This window comes from Camarhynchus parvulus, chromosome 22, assembly GCF_901933205.1.
Source record: "Camarhynchus parvulus chromosome 22, STF_HiC, whole genome shotgun sequence".
Lineage (NCBI taxonomy): Eukaryota > Metazoa > Chordata > Aves > Passeriformes > Thraupidae > Camarhynchus > Camarhynchus parvulus.
Genome location: NC_044592.1, coordinates 1,646,505 through 1,661,294, shown reverse-complemented (window position 1 = coordinate 1,661,294; position 14,790 = coordinate 1,646,505). Strand labels below are relative to the sequence as shown.

The 14,790-nt window shown below is 60.0% G+C and overlaps 2 protein-coding genes across 3 annotated transcripts; one reads left to right on the top strand and one right to left on the bottom strand.

Moving 5' to 3' along the window:
• Positions 1-274: 274 nt before the first annotated feature.
• Positions 275-6,558, bottom strand: PBDC1 (polysaccharide biosynthesis domain containing 1). The gene is made up of 6 exons (XM_030964077.1): positions 6,488-6,558; positions 6,289-6,354; positions 4,178-4,237; positions 3,126-3,266; positions 465-576; positions 275-393 (listed from the first exon to the last, which is right to left on the bottom strand). The coding sequence occupies exons 1-6, from the start codon at positions 6,512-6,514 to the stop codon at positions 275-277; spliced, it is 525 nt and encodes a 174-aa protein (XP_030819937.1). The 5' UTR covers positions 6,515-6,558.
• A 1,080-nt stretch (positions 6,559-7,638) lies between these two features.
• Positions 7,639-11,795, top strand: NPM2 (nucleophosmin/nucleoplasmin 2). Of its 2 annotated transcripts, none has more exons than XM_030964298.1 (10): positions 7,639-7,936; positions 8,024-8,117; positions 8,223-8,308; positions 9,567-9,683; positions 10,430-10,523; positions 10,990-11,105; positions 11,268-11,296; positions 11,382-11,418; positions 11,604-11,681; positions 11,765-11,795. In XM_030964298.1, exons 1-9 carry the CDS (start codon positions 7,868-7,870, stop codon positions 11,646-11,648), a joined length of 687 nt encoding a protein of 228 aa, XP_030820158.1. In that variant the 5' UTR covers positions 7,639-7,867; the 3' UTR covers positions 11,649-11,681; positions 11,765-11,795. The 2 variants fall into 2 exon arrangements, with proteins under 2 accessions (XP_030820158.1, XP_030820157.1); XM_030964297.1 differs by having other exon boundaries at positions 11,379-11,418.
• The last annotated feature ends 2,995 nt before the right edge of the window (positions 11,796-14,790 follow it).

Below are 14,790 nucleotides of genomic sequence, written 5' to 3'. Positions count from 1 at the left end.
AGTTTTTCAGGATTTACAGAAGTTTTTCCAGCACCCATTGCAGTTTTTCAGGATTCACTGCAGTTTTTCAGGATTTACAGAAGTTTTTTCAGCACCCATTGCATTTTTCAGGATTCACTGCAGTTTTTCAGGATTTATAGAAGTTTTTCAGCACTCATTGCAGTTTTTTGGGATTTATAGAAGTTTTTCCAGCACCCATTGCATTTTTCAGGATTCACTGCAGTTTTTCAGGATTTACAGAAGTTTTTCCAGCACCCATTGCATTTTTCAGGATTTATTTCAGGGCTCCCCCCCGTGCCCCCTCTCCCCCGTCCCTGCCCCGGCCGTGCACGTGCTCGTTGCATCCCTCCCTGTTCCGGGCGATCTCGATGGCCAGGAACTGGATCCTGGTGGCTGCAGAGGGGGACAGGGCTCAGCATGGAGGCTTTGGGGTCCCCCCGGGGCCCCCCAGACCCCAAACCCACCCAGGATGGAGTTTTCCTCCGAGTACTCCCCACGCGAGTCCAGGCGCAGCAGCGTCCCGAAGTTGAAATCCTCCACCAGGCCCTCGAAGCTGAGGCAGAACGGGCGCCACTTCTGTGAGGGGTAAAAACACCCTCAGCACCCCGAAACCCCAATAAAACCGTGCTAAAATCCCCCCAAACCCCACCAAAATCCCCCCAAACCCCACTAAAAACCCCAAACCCCAATAAAACCCACCCAAGCCCTGGCCCCATAGCTGAAATCCTTCACCATTCCCTCAAAGCAGAGGCGCCATTTCTGGGGGGTTAAAAACACCCTCAGCACCCCGAAACCCCAATAAAACCGCGCTAAAATCCCCCCAAACCCCACTACAAAAACCCCCAAACCCCACTACAAAAACCCAAATCCCACTAAAACCCCCCAAAGCCCACCCAAGCCTTGGCCCTGTAGCTGAAATCCTCCACCATGCCCTCAAAGCAAAGGCGCCATTTCTGAGGGGTTAAAAACACCCTCAGCACCCCAAAACCCCACTAAAACCCCCCAAATCCCACTAAAAACCCCCAAATCCCACTAAAAACCCCCAAACCCCACAAAAAAAACCCCTAAATCCCACTAAAATCCCTCAAACACCACCCAAGCCTTGGCCGGGCCTAGTTGAAATCCTCCACCATCCCCTCAGAGCAGAGACGCCATTTCTGAGGGGTTAAAAACACCCTCAGCACCCAAAACCCCACTAAAACCGCGCTAAAATCCCCCCAAACCCCACTAAAAAAACCCAAATCCCATTAAAACCCCCCAAGCCCCACTCAAGCCTTGGCCCCGTAGCTGAAATCCTCCACCATGCCCTCAAAGCAAAGGTGCCATTTCTGAGGGGCTCAAAACACCCTCAGAACCACAAAATCTCACTAAAAAGGGGGGAAACCCCATTAAAATGGAGGAAACCCCACTAAAAAGGGGGGAAATCCCACTAAAAAGGGGGGAAATCCCATTAAAACCCCACCCAAGCCCCAGCCCCATAGTTGAAATCCTCCACCATGCCCTCAGAGCAAAGGCGCCATTTCTGAGGGGAATAAAAACACCCTCAGCACCCCAAAACCCCAATAAAAGGGGGGAAATCCCAGTAAACCCCCCCAAACCCCATTAAACCCCCCCAAACCCCACACACTGCCTTCTGGGGAAACCTCACTAAAAGCCCCACAAGCCTTTCCTAAGCCTTGGCCGGGCCTAGTTGAAATCCTCCACCATCCCCTCAAAGCAGAGGCGCCATTTCTGAGGGGTTAAAAACACCCTCAGCACCCCAAAACCCCATTAAAAAGGGGGGAAACCCCACTAAAATCCCCAAACCCCACTAAAACCCCATTAAAACTCCACCCAAGCCTTGGCCCCATAGCTGAAATCCTTCACCATCCCCTCGAAGCTGAGGCAGAAGGGGCGCCACTTCTTGGAGGGCTAAAAACACCCTCAGCACCCCAAAACTCCAAGAGAAAGGGGGGAAATCCCATAAAAAGGGGGGAAACACCACTAAAATCCCCCAAACCCCACTAAAAACCCCCCAAACCCCACCCAAGCCTTGGCCGGGCCTAGTTGAAATCCTCCACCATCCCCTCAGAGCAGAGGCGCCATTTCTGTGAGGGGTTAAAAACACCCTCAGCACCCCAAAACCCCACTAAACCCCCCCAAATCCCACTAAAAACCCCCAAATCCCACTAAAAACCCCCAAACCCCACTAAAAAAACCCAAATCCCACTAAACCCCCCCAAAGCCCACCCAAGCCTTGGCCCTGTAGCTGAAATCCTCCACCATGCCCTCAAAGCAAAGGCGCCATTTCTGAGGGGAATAAAAACACCCTCAGCACCCCAAAACCCCACTAAACCCCCCCCAAATCCCACTAAAAACCCCCAAATCCCACTAAAAACCCCCAAACCCCACAAAAAAAAAACCTAAATCCCACTAAAATCCCTCAAACCCCACCCAAGCCTTGGCCGGGCCTAGTTGAAATCCTCCAGCATCCCCTCAGAGCAGAGGCGCCATTTCTGAGGGGTTAAAAACACCCTCAGCACCCCAAAAATCCTACAAAAAAAGGGGGCAAAACCCCACTAAAACCCTTCAAAACACCTCTGGGGTTTTTGGGATTTTTAGGGTATTTTTTGAGGGTTTTGGCTTTTTGAGAGGTTTGGTGTTTTTTTTGTGGTTTTGGGTTCTTGAGGTATTTTTTCACTTTTGGGTTGTTTTGAGGTATTTTTTGGGGGTTTGGGGTTTTTGAGGTGTTTTTGGTTTGTTTTTTTTTTTGAGGTATTCTGGGGTGTGTTTTGGGTGTTTGAGGTATTTTTGAGGTTTTTTTGGGGGGTTTGGGGTTTTTTTGATTTTTTGGGGGGTTTTGGTTTTCTTTTTTACGGTACTGTTTGGAGTTTGGGGTTTTCTGAGGTATTTTCTGGGGTCTGGGGGTTTTTGAGGTGTTTTTTGGGGTTTTTGTGGTATTTTTTGGGGTTTTGGGGTTTTTGAGGTGTTTTTTGGAGTTTTTTGAGGTATTTTGGGGGTTTGAGATATTTTTGGGTTTTTTTGTGGTATTTTGGGGGGTTTGGGGGGTTTTTTGAGGTTTTTATTTTAAAAACCCCATTAAAAAGGAGGGAAACCCCACTAAAAACCCCCAAACCCCAGCACACCTCCTTGGCCGCCTCAGATTTCAGCTCCTCGGGGTCCAGCACGTCCACGCGCAGGTTCCGGAAGGTTCTGCGGAATTCCTCGTAGATCCGCTCGTCCACCTGGGTGAGCTTCAGGAATTTGGGCTCCACGGAGGAGATGAGCTGCACGGGGAGGCCCAGCATCAGCTGGGACACCCCAAAAGCCCACCCCAAAGCCCCAAAATGCCAAAACCCCACCCCAAAGCCCCAAAATTCCAAAAGCCCATCCCAAAACCTCACCCCGAAGCCCCAAAACCCCATCCCAAAACCTGAAAATCCCAAAGCCCCAAAATCCCAAAGCCCCACCCCAAAATGCCCCCAAACCCCACTGCAAAGACCCAAAGCCCCAAAACCCCAAAATGCCAAAACCCCAAAATACCAAAACCCCAAAGCCCCAAAATGCCCCCCAAACCCCAAAGCCCCAAACCCCAAAGCCCAAAGCCCCCAAACCCCAAAACCCCAAAGCCCCAAAATGCCCCAAAACCCCAAAGCCCCAAAACCCCAAAACCCCAAAACCCCCAAAGCCCAAAGCCCCCAAACCCCAAACCCCAAAGCCCCCAAACCCCAAAACCCCAAAGCCCCAAAATGCCCCAAAACCCCCAAAGCCCAAAGCCCCCAAAGCCCAAACCCCAAAGCCCAAAGCCCCAAAGCCCCAAACCCCAAAGCCCCCCAAACCCCAAAACCCCAAACCCCAAAGCCCAAAGCCCCAAAGCCCCCAAACCCCAAAGCCCCCAAACCCCAAACCCCAAAGCCCCAAAACCCCAAAACCCCCCAAACCCCAAAGCCCCCAAACCCCAAAGCCCCACATCAAAACCCCAAAGCCCCAAAGCCCCAAAACCTCAAAAGCCCAAAGCCCCAAAACCCCACTAAAAAACCCCACCCCAAAACCCCAAAGTGCCAAAACCCCAAAACCCCACCCCCAAAGCCCCAAAATGACAAAACCCCAAAATGCTGAAACCCCACCCCAAAGCCCCAAAACCCCAAACCCCAAAGCCCCGCACCCCAAACCCCGCAGCCGCGCACCCCAAACTCACGTTGAAGTAGACCTGGGCGTGCTGATGCGCCTTCATGGCCCAGGCCAGCTCCACGCGGGGCTGGTGGCACCAGGGACACCTGGGTCACCTCCCGGGGACAAACGTCCCCTCGGGATGGGGGTCCCTGTCCCATTTCGGGGACCCCCTCCCCGTTTTTGGGGTGTTCTCCCTGCTTTTGTGGGGTTTTTCCCCTGCCTTTGGGGTTCCTCTTTTCCCATTTTGGGTTTTTTTCTTTCCTTTTTGGGGTTCTCGTCCTCCCAGGGGACAAGGGTGGGACTGAGAGCCCCAAAACCGGGATACCCCAAAACCGGGATACCCCAAACCGGGATACCCCAAACCGGGATACCCCAAAACTGGGTTACCCCTAAACTGGGACACCCCAAAACCTGGACACCCCAAAACCTGGACCCCTTCCCAGGACCGTGACTTCCCCCCAGGACAGGGACCCCAAAAGTTGGAACCCCCAAATCTGGGACCCCCCTATGAGGACAGGGACCTTCCTCTGTGAACTGGGACCCCCCAAAACTGGGACACCCCAAAACTGGGACCCCCTCCCATGATTGGGATTCTCCTGGATTGGGGGAACCCCCAAAACTGAGACCCCCCCCAAAACTGGGACCCTCCTCCTCCCAAGACTGGGACCCCAAAAGTTGGAACCCCCAAATCTGGGACCACCCTGAGATGACAGGGACCTTCCTCTGTGGAGTGGGACCCCAAAACTGGCACACCCCAAAATTGGGATCCCCCAAAACCTGGACCCCTCCCAGGACTGTGACCACTCCTCCCCAGGACAGGGACCCCAAAAGTTGGAACCCCCAAATCTGGGACCCCCCTATGAGGACAGGGACCTTCCTCTGCAGATAGGGACCCCCAAAACTGGGACACCCCAAAATTGGGACCCCCTCCCATGATTGGGACCCTCCTGGATTGGGGGAACCCCCAAAACTGGGACCCTCCCCAAGGGACCCCTCAGCTCTGTGACCCTCCAGGACAGGGAACCCCAAAGCTGGAACCCCCAAATCTGAGACCCCCCCCAGGACTGGGACCCCAAAAGATGAAACCCCATCAAAGCTGGGACCCCCCTGCAAGGACAGGGACCCCCAGGGCAGGGACCCCCAAATCTGTGGCCCCCTCCCAGTAAGGAGCCCAGTCCCCCCAGTGTCCCCATTCTGTGTCCCCCCAGTCCCCTCCAGTGTCCCCTCAGTCCCTCCAGTGTCCCCATTCCCAGTCCCCCCAGTGTACCCCCAGTCTTCCCAGTCCCCCAGTGTCCCCAGTGTCACTCACTTTCCCAGTCCCAGTCCCACCAGTGTCCCCAGTGTCCCCAGTCCCCTGCGGTGTCCCCCCGGTGCCACCACTCCCAGTTCCCCCAATCCCCCCAGTGCACCCAGTGCCCATTCCCAGTCCCCCCAGTGTCCCCAGTGTCCCTCACTTGCCCAGTCCCAGTCCCCTCCAGTCCCCCCAGTTCCCCTATTCCCAGTACTCCCAGTTCCCTCAGTGTCCCCAGCCCCCTTAATGTCCCCAGTCCCCCCAGTGTCCCCATTCCCAATCCCCCCAGTGTCCCCAGTCCCCACTCCCAGTCCCCATTTCCAGTCCCCCCAGTGTCCCCCAGTCCCCATTCCCAGGCCCCATTCCAGTCCCCCCAGTGTCCCCATTCCCAGTGTCCCAGTCCCCCCAGTGTCCCCCCAGTGTCCCCGCAGTGTCACTCACTTTCCCAGTCCCCCCAGTCCCCATTCCCAGTGTCCCAACTCCCAGTCCCCCCTCCACTCCCCCCAGTGTCCCCAGTCCCCACTCCCAGTCCCCACAGTGTCTCCCCAGTGTCCCCGCAGTGTCCCCCCAGTGTCACTCACTTTCCCAGTCCCCCCAGTGTCCCCGCAGTGTCCCCGCAGTGGCACTCACTTTCCCAGTCCCCCCAGTCCCCGCAGTGTCCCCACAGTGTCCCCGCAGTGTCCCCGCAGTGTCCCCCCAGTGTCACTCACTTTCCCAGTCCCCCCAGTCCCCCCAGTCCCCCCAGTCCCCGCAGTGTCCCCGCAGTGTCCCCCCAGTGTCACTCACTTTCCCAGTCCCCCCCAGTCCCCGCAGTGTCCCCGCAGTGTCCCCGCAGTGGCACTCACGTCGTTGCCGAAGCTCTCCGCGGGCAGCGCCAGCGCCTGAGCGGCCGCCGCGGCCTCGCCGGGACCCTGCGGGGACACGGGGCTGCGACACCGCGGGGACACCGGACACGGGACACGGGACATGGGGACATGGGGACATGGGGACAAGGGGACACGGCCCGCAGAGCCACCCAGTCCCCCCGGTCCCCCCCGGCCTCACCAGCCCCGCCAGTCCCGTCGCCGCCATCGCTGCCGGAAGGGGAGGGGCACCGGGACCGGGCGGGGACCGGAGGGGACGGGGGGACAGAGGGAACATGGGGGGACACGGGGGGGACAGAGGGGGACACGGGGGGTATAGGGGGGGACACGGGGGGACAGAGGGGACACGGAGGGAGAGAGGGGACACGGGGTGACACGGGGTGGGACATGGGGGAATGGGGAGGGACAGAGAGGGGGACACGGGGGGACAGAGGGAACATGGGCGGCGGGGGAGGGACAAGGGGGAGACACAGGGGGACAGGGGAGGGACACGCAGGACCGAGGGACAAGGGGACAACGGAGGGACGCGGACGGACACTGGAGGGACTTGGGGGACTGGGAATGGGGACACTGGGAGGACAGGGGGGGACAGAAGGGACACGGGGGGGATGGGGACAGAGGGTACGGGGGGGGACACGGGAGGGACACGCAGGACCGAGGGACAAGGGGTGACCTCGAGGGACACAGGACAACGCGGGGGGACATGGGGAGCGCAGGACACGAGGGGGTCACGCAGGACAGGGGGACACGGGGTGACATCAAGGGACACAGGACACGCGGGGGACACGGGGTGCCATGGTGGGGACACGAGGGGGTCGCGCAGGACAGGGGGACATGGAGGGACATGGGGTGACATCGAGGGACACAGGACAACGCGGGGGGACACGTGGGGTGGGGGACACACGGGGGGGGGACACACGGGGACATGGAGGGGACACACGGGGGGGGACACGTGGGGACACACGAGGCACAGGGACACGAGGTGACATGGAGGGGACAACATGGGGGGACATCGGGGGACACAGGACAACCCGGGGGGACACGCGAGGCAAGGGGACACGGGTGATGTGAGGGGACACGGGGGGACACGGGGGACATCGGGGGACATCAAGAAACGGGGGATGGCATGGAGGGGACACGGGGAACATCGAGGGACGCAGGGGGACATGGAGGGGACACGGGTGATGTGAGGGGACACAGAACACGGGGGGACATCGGGGGACACGAGGGGGACGGGGGCACATGGGGGGGACATCAAGAAACGGGGTGACATGGGGGGACACGGGTGACACCGAGGGACACCGAGGGACATCGAGGGACACAGGGGGAGGGGACACGGGTGACACCGAGGGACACCCAGGGCACGGGAACACCCTCAGGCTGGGGCCACCACCCGTGATGTCACCGCACGGTGACCTGTCACACAGCGCGGGGGTCGCTGGGGCTCCCACGCTCATTAACCCCCCCACCTGAGTAGTTAATTAACTAATTACCAGCGCGGCTGCTCCTAATTGCCCCCGGGTGGGGGGATGGGGTGGGCGGGCTCCCTGTGACCCCATAAATGCCGCTCTGGGGTGGCCCCGCTGTTTGTGGGCTCCCCTTGGGGTTCGGAACCGCGGCGCTGCTTTGGGTGAGTCTTTGGGGGCGGGGGAGGCGCGGAATTTGGGGGATTTTCCCACAAAATTTGGATTTTCTGTGTGTGTGTGTGCCCCTCCAGGCTGTGCCACCCCCGAGCCGTGTCCCCTCCCCAGCCATGTCCTTCACGGACAGCACCGACAGCGGCTCCGACAGACCCGTGTCCGTCCTTTGGGGTGAGTGTCACCCCTCCCCGCCCCAAACCCCCCCCGAGGTGTCACCCCCTGCCCGGGGGGACCCGCGTGTGGCTCTGTCCCCTGCTGTCCCTGCTGTCCCCGCAGGGTGCGAGCTGAGCAGCGCCAGGAGCTCCTGCACCTTCCGAGTCACCGAGCATTGGAACTGCGAGCAGCAGCTGGTGCTGCGCACGGTGAGCGACCCCAAAAATACCCCAAAAAAACTCCTGCGATCCGAAAAAAATATCTCCCAAAAACCCCTCAAAAAATACCCCCAAAACCCCTCAAAATACCCCAAAAACCCTGATCAAAAAAATGCCCCCCAAAACCCCTCAAAAAATCCCCCCAAACCCCTCAAAAACTCCTCAAAAAACCCCCCAAAAAAAAAAAACCCCCAAAAACCCTCAAAAATCCCCCAAAACCCAAAATCCCCCAAAAAACACCTGAACCCGAAAAACCCCCAAAACCCCTCAAAAAACCCTGAGACCGAAAAAAATCCCCCAAACCCCCCAAAAAAAATACCCCAAACCAACATCTTCCCAAAAACCCCAAAAAACCCCCAAAGCCCCTCAAAAATACCCCAAAAAAACCCTAAGACCCGAAAAATATATCCCAAAAAACCCCAAAAATACCCCAAAACCCCTCAAAAAACCCCCAAAAACCTAAGACCCCAAAAAAAAAAAACCCCCAAAAATACCCCCCAAAAATAGCCCTCAAAACCCCTCAAAAATACCCCCAAAAAACCAAACAAAGACCCCAAAACCCCAAAAAAAACCCCAAAAAAAACCCCAAAAAAATCCCCAAAAATAAGCCCTAAGACCCAAAAAATATCCCCCAAAAAACCCCTCAAAAAACCTCAAAATCTCAAAGAATACCCAAAAAATACCCCCAAAAAACCCCTAAACGCCCCCCAAAACCCCTCAAAAATACCCCCCAAAAAAAACCCTCCAAGACCCCAAAACCCAAATAAATACGACCCAAAAGAAACGCAAAACCCCCCAAAAAACCCCAAAACCCCTCCCAAAAAAATTTCCAATTCTCAAAAAATACCCCCAAAAATAACTCCCCAAAACCCCAAAAATAACTCCCCAAAACCAAAAAAATATCCCCCGAAAAAAACCAATAAATACCTCAAAAAACCCCAAACCTCCCAAAAATACCTCAAAAAATACCCTAAAAAAAAAAAGGGGGGGTTGAGTGGGGGTTTGTTCTTCCCACTGCCTGGGATTAATTAGTAATTTAATTAGTTAATTATCGGGATGTGGGAGCGATGGTGGCAGGGACGGGGTGCCCCCCAAATTCCCGGTGCTGCGATGGCTCCTGCAGGGATGAATTACTTGTTTGGCTTGCCAGGAGATCTCCTCACCCCCCCCCCCCAAAAAACCCCAAATTTGGGGTTCGGGCCGCATTCTGGGGCTGTCCTGAGGGGGTTCCCTCGTTCCCCGTGCCCAGGTGTGCCTGGGGGACGCGGCCCGGGATGAGTTCCACGTGCTCGAGGTGGTGGCCGAGGACGGCGACAGCCGCGCCCCGGTGCCGCTGGCCACGCTCAAACCCTCGGTGCTGCCCATGGTGAGGCCCGGGGGGGCTGGGGGCTGTCCCGTGGAGGGCTCGGGGGTCTGGGGGCTCCTCCGGGGACCCCTCCTGTCCCAGGGAGGGCTTAGAGGGCTGGGGCTGCCCCTGTCCTGGGGAGGGGTCTGGGGGGGCTCCTGCCCCGGGAAGGTTCGGGGCTGGGGGGGGTCCTGCCCGGGAGGGTCTGGCGTTATCCCCGGGAAGGTTCAGGGGGCTGGGGCTGCTGGAGTCTCCCGGGAGGGTCCGGGGCCCCGTGGAGGGATTGGGGGTCTGGGGGCTGTCTCGGGGAAGGTTCAGGGGGTCCGGGGGCTGCCGCTGTCCTGGGGAGGGGTCTGGGGGGGCTCCTGCCCCGAGGAGGGCTTGGGGGTCTGGGGGCTGCCCCGGGGGACCCCTCCTGTCCTGTCCCGGGGAGGGTCTGGGGGCTGCTCCGGGAGCTGTCCCGGGGAGGGTTCGGGGCGTCTCGGGGCTGTCCAGGGTCTGTCCCGTGGAGGGCTTGGGGGATCGGGGGCTGCTCTGGGGGCTGTCCCGGGGGGCTCCGGCGGTTCTGCCGGGGATGGGCTGGGGGCTGCCCCGAGGAGGGCTCCGGGAACTGCCCCTGTCCCGGGGAGGGCTCAGAGGACCGGGGTCTGTCCCGGGAGGGGTCTGGGGGCTGCTCCTGTCCGGGGAAGGGCTCCGGGGGCTGGGGGTCGCTGTTGCTGTCCCGGGGGTCGCTGTTGCCAGGAATTGTTCCCACCCCCATGTCCCAGGCCTCGCTGGCCGGAGTGGAGCTGACCCCCCCGGTGACCTTCCGCCTGCGAGCCGGCTCCGGGCCGCTCTTTGTCAGCGGCCAGCACGTGTCCAGTGAGTACCGGGGTGTCCCCTGAGCCCCCCAGTGTGTCCAGTGAGTACCGGGGTGTCCCCTGAGCCCCCCAATGTGTCCAGTGAGTACCGGGGTGTCCCCTGAGCCCCCCAGTGTGTCCAGTGAGTACCGGGGTGTCCCCTGAGCCCCCCAGTGTGTCCAGTGAGTATTGGGGTGTCCCCTGAACCCCCAGTGAGTACCGGGGTGTCCCCCCCACATGATCGCCAGTATTGGGGTTTCTCCCACACCCTGAACCCCCCCCTGCGTGTTCAGTGACTATCGGGGTGTCCCCCCCACCCCGTGACCCCTCTCCATGTGTCCCGTGATTATCGGGGACCCCCTGAACCCCCCCAGGTGTTCACTGAGTATTGGGGTCCCCCTCACACCCCCCGCGTGTCCCCTGAGGGGTATTGGGGTCCTCCCGACCCCCCCAGCGGGGTTTGGGGGCTCAGCCGGCCTCTCCCGCAGTCATGGACCTGAGCTCGGACGAGGATGAGGATGATGATGATGAGGAGGAAGCAGCAGAGGAGGCCCCCAAGAAGCCCCCCAAGGGCTCAGGTGCCCAGAAGGGCGGCACGGCCAAGGTCAGCACTGATGGGGGGGGGGTCGGAGGGGTTTTGGGGTCCCTGCGGCACGGGGAGGGGGGGCAGGGACCCCAAATCCCCCTCTGCACAGGGGATGAGCCGTGACCTTCATCCCTGCGGGAGGAAGACTCCTCATCCTCTGTCTCTTTCTCTCTCCCCCAGAAAAGGAAGCGGGAAAAGGAGGAGGAGCCGTGAGTATGGAAACCGCGGGGGTGGAGCGGGGGGGTCCCCGCGGCCGGGACCCCCACCCCGACCCCCCCATTTCTGTGCCAGCAGGAACAGCCTGGCCCCCGCGCGTCCCCCCCCAGCCAAGGTAGGAGCAGCTCCAGGGGGCGTCCCCTGCACCCCCCAATCCCTCGGGATACCGGGCCGGGGGTCCTGGGGGTTCGGGGTGTGACGGGCAGCACCGCTGGACCCAAAATGGGGGGGAAGCGCAGATTTGGGGGCTCCCCCCCCCCCACCCCCACCCCATGTTGAGCCCCCTCCCCGTTCTGGCAGGGACGCGGGGCCGGCCGGGGCAGGAAAGGAGCAGCCAAGAAATGACGGGAATTGGGGAATTCCGGGAATTCCATCCAGGTGAGGATTGGGGGGTGTCCCGGGGGGCTCTGACCCCACAGCGGGGTCACCCCACTAAAAATCCTTTTCCTCCTTTCCTCCAGGTGCCTGGAAGCAGCAGCAGCTGCTGGTGGTGGTGGTGGTGTCGTTCCCAAAATAAAGCACATTTTGCAATCCTGGATCCCCGTGCTGCTGCGGGACTGGGGGGCTGTGGGAGCACCCCCCACCCTGGATTTGGGGGGCTGTGAGAAGGGGACAAAGGGGGATTAGGGGGATAGGATGGGGTCCCACTGACCTGGCTGGGATTTGGGGGCACCTGGCTGTCCCAGAGGGGCCCTGAACCCCACTTGGGGCAGTGAGAGGGGGGCTAACCCCGCTCTGCACCCCCGGGATGGGGTTGGGGACAGAGGGGACAGGGCCACAGCTGTGACAGCAGCGCTGTCCCCACCCCACGGGGGCTGTGGCACCCCCGGGAGGCGCTGGCAGCTCCCGGCCCTGCTCCAGGCACATCCCGGGCGTGACAACTGCTCCACACCCATCACTCATCCCTCTCTGAATCCAGAGGATTGTCCTGCACTCCTGCCATCCCTGTGTGTGCCCACAGGACCCTCCTGCACTCCCTCATCCCCCAGTGAGGCCGAAGGATGCTCCTGTGCCTCCTCCATCCCTGCGTGTGTCCGGGGGATTGTCCTGCACTGCCTCCATCCCTCACTAAATCCACAGGACTCTCCTGCACCTCCTCCATGTCTCAGTGAGGCCGAAGGATGCTCCTGTGCCTCCTCCATCCCTCTGTGTGTCCAGAGAATTGTCCTGCACATTCTCCATCCCTCAGTGAGGCTGAAGGATGTTCCTGCACCTCCTCCATCACTTGGCAAAACCAGAGGATTGTCCTGCACTCCCTCCATCCCTCTGTGTGTGCACAGCATTGTCCTGCACCTCTTCTGTCCCCCAGTGAGGCCGAAGGATGCTCCTGCACTCCCTCATCCCTGTGTGTGTCCCCAGGGTTGTCCTGTGCTCCCTCATCCCTCGGTGATGCCAAAGGATGCTCCTGCACATCCTCCATCCCTGTGCGTGTCCACAGAATTGTCCCACACTCCCCCAACCCTCTCTGAATCCAGAGGACTCTCCTGCACTCCTACCATCCCTCACTAAATTGAGAGGATTGTCCTGCACTCCTTCTGTCCCCTTGTGTCTCCACAGGACTGTCCTGCACATTCTCCGTCCCTCAGTGAGACTGAAGTATGTTCCTGTACATCCTCCATCCCTGTGTGTGTCCCCAGGATTGTCCTGCACTCCCCATCCCTCTCTGAATCCACAGGATGCTCCTGCATTCCCTCCATCCCTCGGGGTGTCCAGGGGATTGTCCTGCACATCCTCCATCCCTCACTAAATTCAGGGGATTGTCCTGCACATCCTCCATCCCTCACTGAGACTGAAGGTTGCTCCTGCACCTCCTCCATCCCTTTCTGAATCCAGAGGATGCTCCTGCACCTCCTCCATCCCTGTGTGTGTCCCCAGGACTGTCCTGCCCATTCTCCATCGGTGAGGCCAAAGGATGCCCCTGCACCTCCTCCATCCCCTCTAAATCCACAGGATTGTCCTGCACTCCTTCTATCCCTCTGTGGGTCCAGAGAACTGTCCTGCACATCCTCCACGTCTCAGTGGGGCTGAAGGATGTTCCTACCCCTCCTCCATCCCTGCGTGTGTCCAGGGGATTGTCCTGCACATTCTCCATCCCTCAGTGAGGCTGAAGGATGTTCCTGCACCTCCTCCATCACTTGGCAAACCAGAGGATTGTGCTGCACTCCCTCCATCCCTCTCTGAATCCACAGGACTGTCCTGCACCTCCTCCACGTCTCAGTGAGGCCGAAGGATGCTCCTGCCCATCCTCCTTCCCTGTGTGTGTCCCCCAGGGTTGTCCTGCACTCCCTCACTGCTCCCTCAATCCCCAGGATGCACCTCCTCCATTCCTCTCTGAATGCCCAGGGTTGTCCTGCGCCTCTCCCATCTCTCACTGAGGCTGGAGGATGATCCTGCACCTCCTCCGTCCCTCTCTGAATCCACAGGGCTCTCCTGCGCTCCCTCCATCCCTCAGGGTGTCCAGAGGACTCTTCTGCACTGCCTCATCCCTCTCTAAACCCACAGGATTGTCCTGCACTCCTTCCATCCCTCTGTGGGTCCGGAGAATTGTCCTGCACCTCCTCCATGTCTCGGTGAAGCCAAAGGATGCTCCTGCACCTCTTCCATCACTTGGAGAGGCCAGAGGACTGTCCTGCACTCCTTCCATCCCTCTGAGTGTCCAGGGGATTGTCCTACACATCCTCCATCCCTCACTCATCCAGAGCGCTGTCCTGCACATTCTCTACCCCTCAGTGAGGCTGAAGGATGCTCCTGCACTTCCTCCATCACTTGGCAAGGCCGGAGGATGCTCCTGCACATCCTCCGTCCCTCACTAAATCCAGAGGGCTGTCCTGCATTCCTTCCGTCCTTCTCTGAAGCCCCAGGATTGTCCTGCACCTCCTCCATCCCTCTGTGTCTCCACAGGGTTGTCCTGCACCTCCTCCATCCCTCTCTCGATCCACAGCACTCTCCTGCACCTCCTCCCTCCCCGGCCGAGCCCCGGGGCCGCTCCTGCCCCCGCTGCAGCTCCGGGCGATCCCCGGTGCCGGTGCCGCTCCCGGTGCCGCTCCCGGTGCGGCGGCGGGCGGGGGGCGGTCGCTGTGGTAACGCGCGTGCGGCGCAGGGGCGGGAGGGCTGCTCGGCGCGGGGATGGCTCCCGGCGGACGGGCAGCGCTGCCTGCGGGCCATGGGCTCCCCTGAAGGTAGGGCCTGACCCCCGCACCCCATCCCGCACCCCCCGGGCATCCTCCTGCACCCCCTGCGCATCCTCCCGCACCGCGACCGGGCTCGCTTTGAGTGCGTGCGTGAAACACCGCGCGTTGTGGGTCGGAGCGGGATCGGGGCGCCCCCGAACTCCTCCCGCCGCTCCCGCGGGCACCCCCGGGCGTGTCGGTGCCACGGCCGGGTCAGGAGCGCGAGCAGCCCCCGGGCGCAGGTGGCAGCCGCCGAGCAGCCGCTGCGATCGTCTTCATGCTTGAGAAACTGGGTTAGTGGCGGCGGAGAGGCGGCC

Excerpts from the sequence above, each read along its gene's own strand:
- PBDC1 (XM_030964077.1), bottom strand. The coding sequence starts at position 6,514 with ATGGCGGCGACGGGACTGGCGGGGCTG. Across the intron at positions 6,355-6,487 it reads CGACGGGACTGGCGGGGCTG|GGTCCCGGCGAGGCCGCGGC; the intron begins GTGAGGCCGGGG and ends GTGTCCCCGCAG. Across the intron at positions 394-464 it reads GGAGGAAAACTCCATCCTGG|CCACCAGGATCCAGTTCCTG; the intron begins GTGGGTTTGGGG and ends CCCCCTCTGCAG.
- NPM2 (XM_030964297.1), top strand. The coding sequence starts at position 7,868 with ATGCCGCTCTGGGGTGGCCCCGCTGTTTGTGGGCTCCCCTTGGGGTTC. Across the intron at positions 8,118-8,222 it reads ACCCGTGTCCGTCCTTTGGG|GGTGCGAGCTGAGCAGCGCC; the intron begins GTGAGTGTCACC and ends CTGTCCCCGCAG. Across the intron at positions 11,297-11,378 it reads CGGGAAAAGGAGGAGGAGCC|CAGGAACAGCCTGGCCCCCG; the intron begins GTGAGTATGGAA and ends TTTCTGTGCCAG.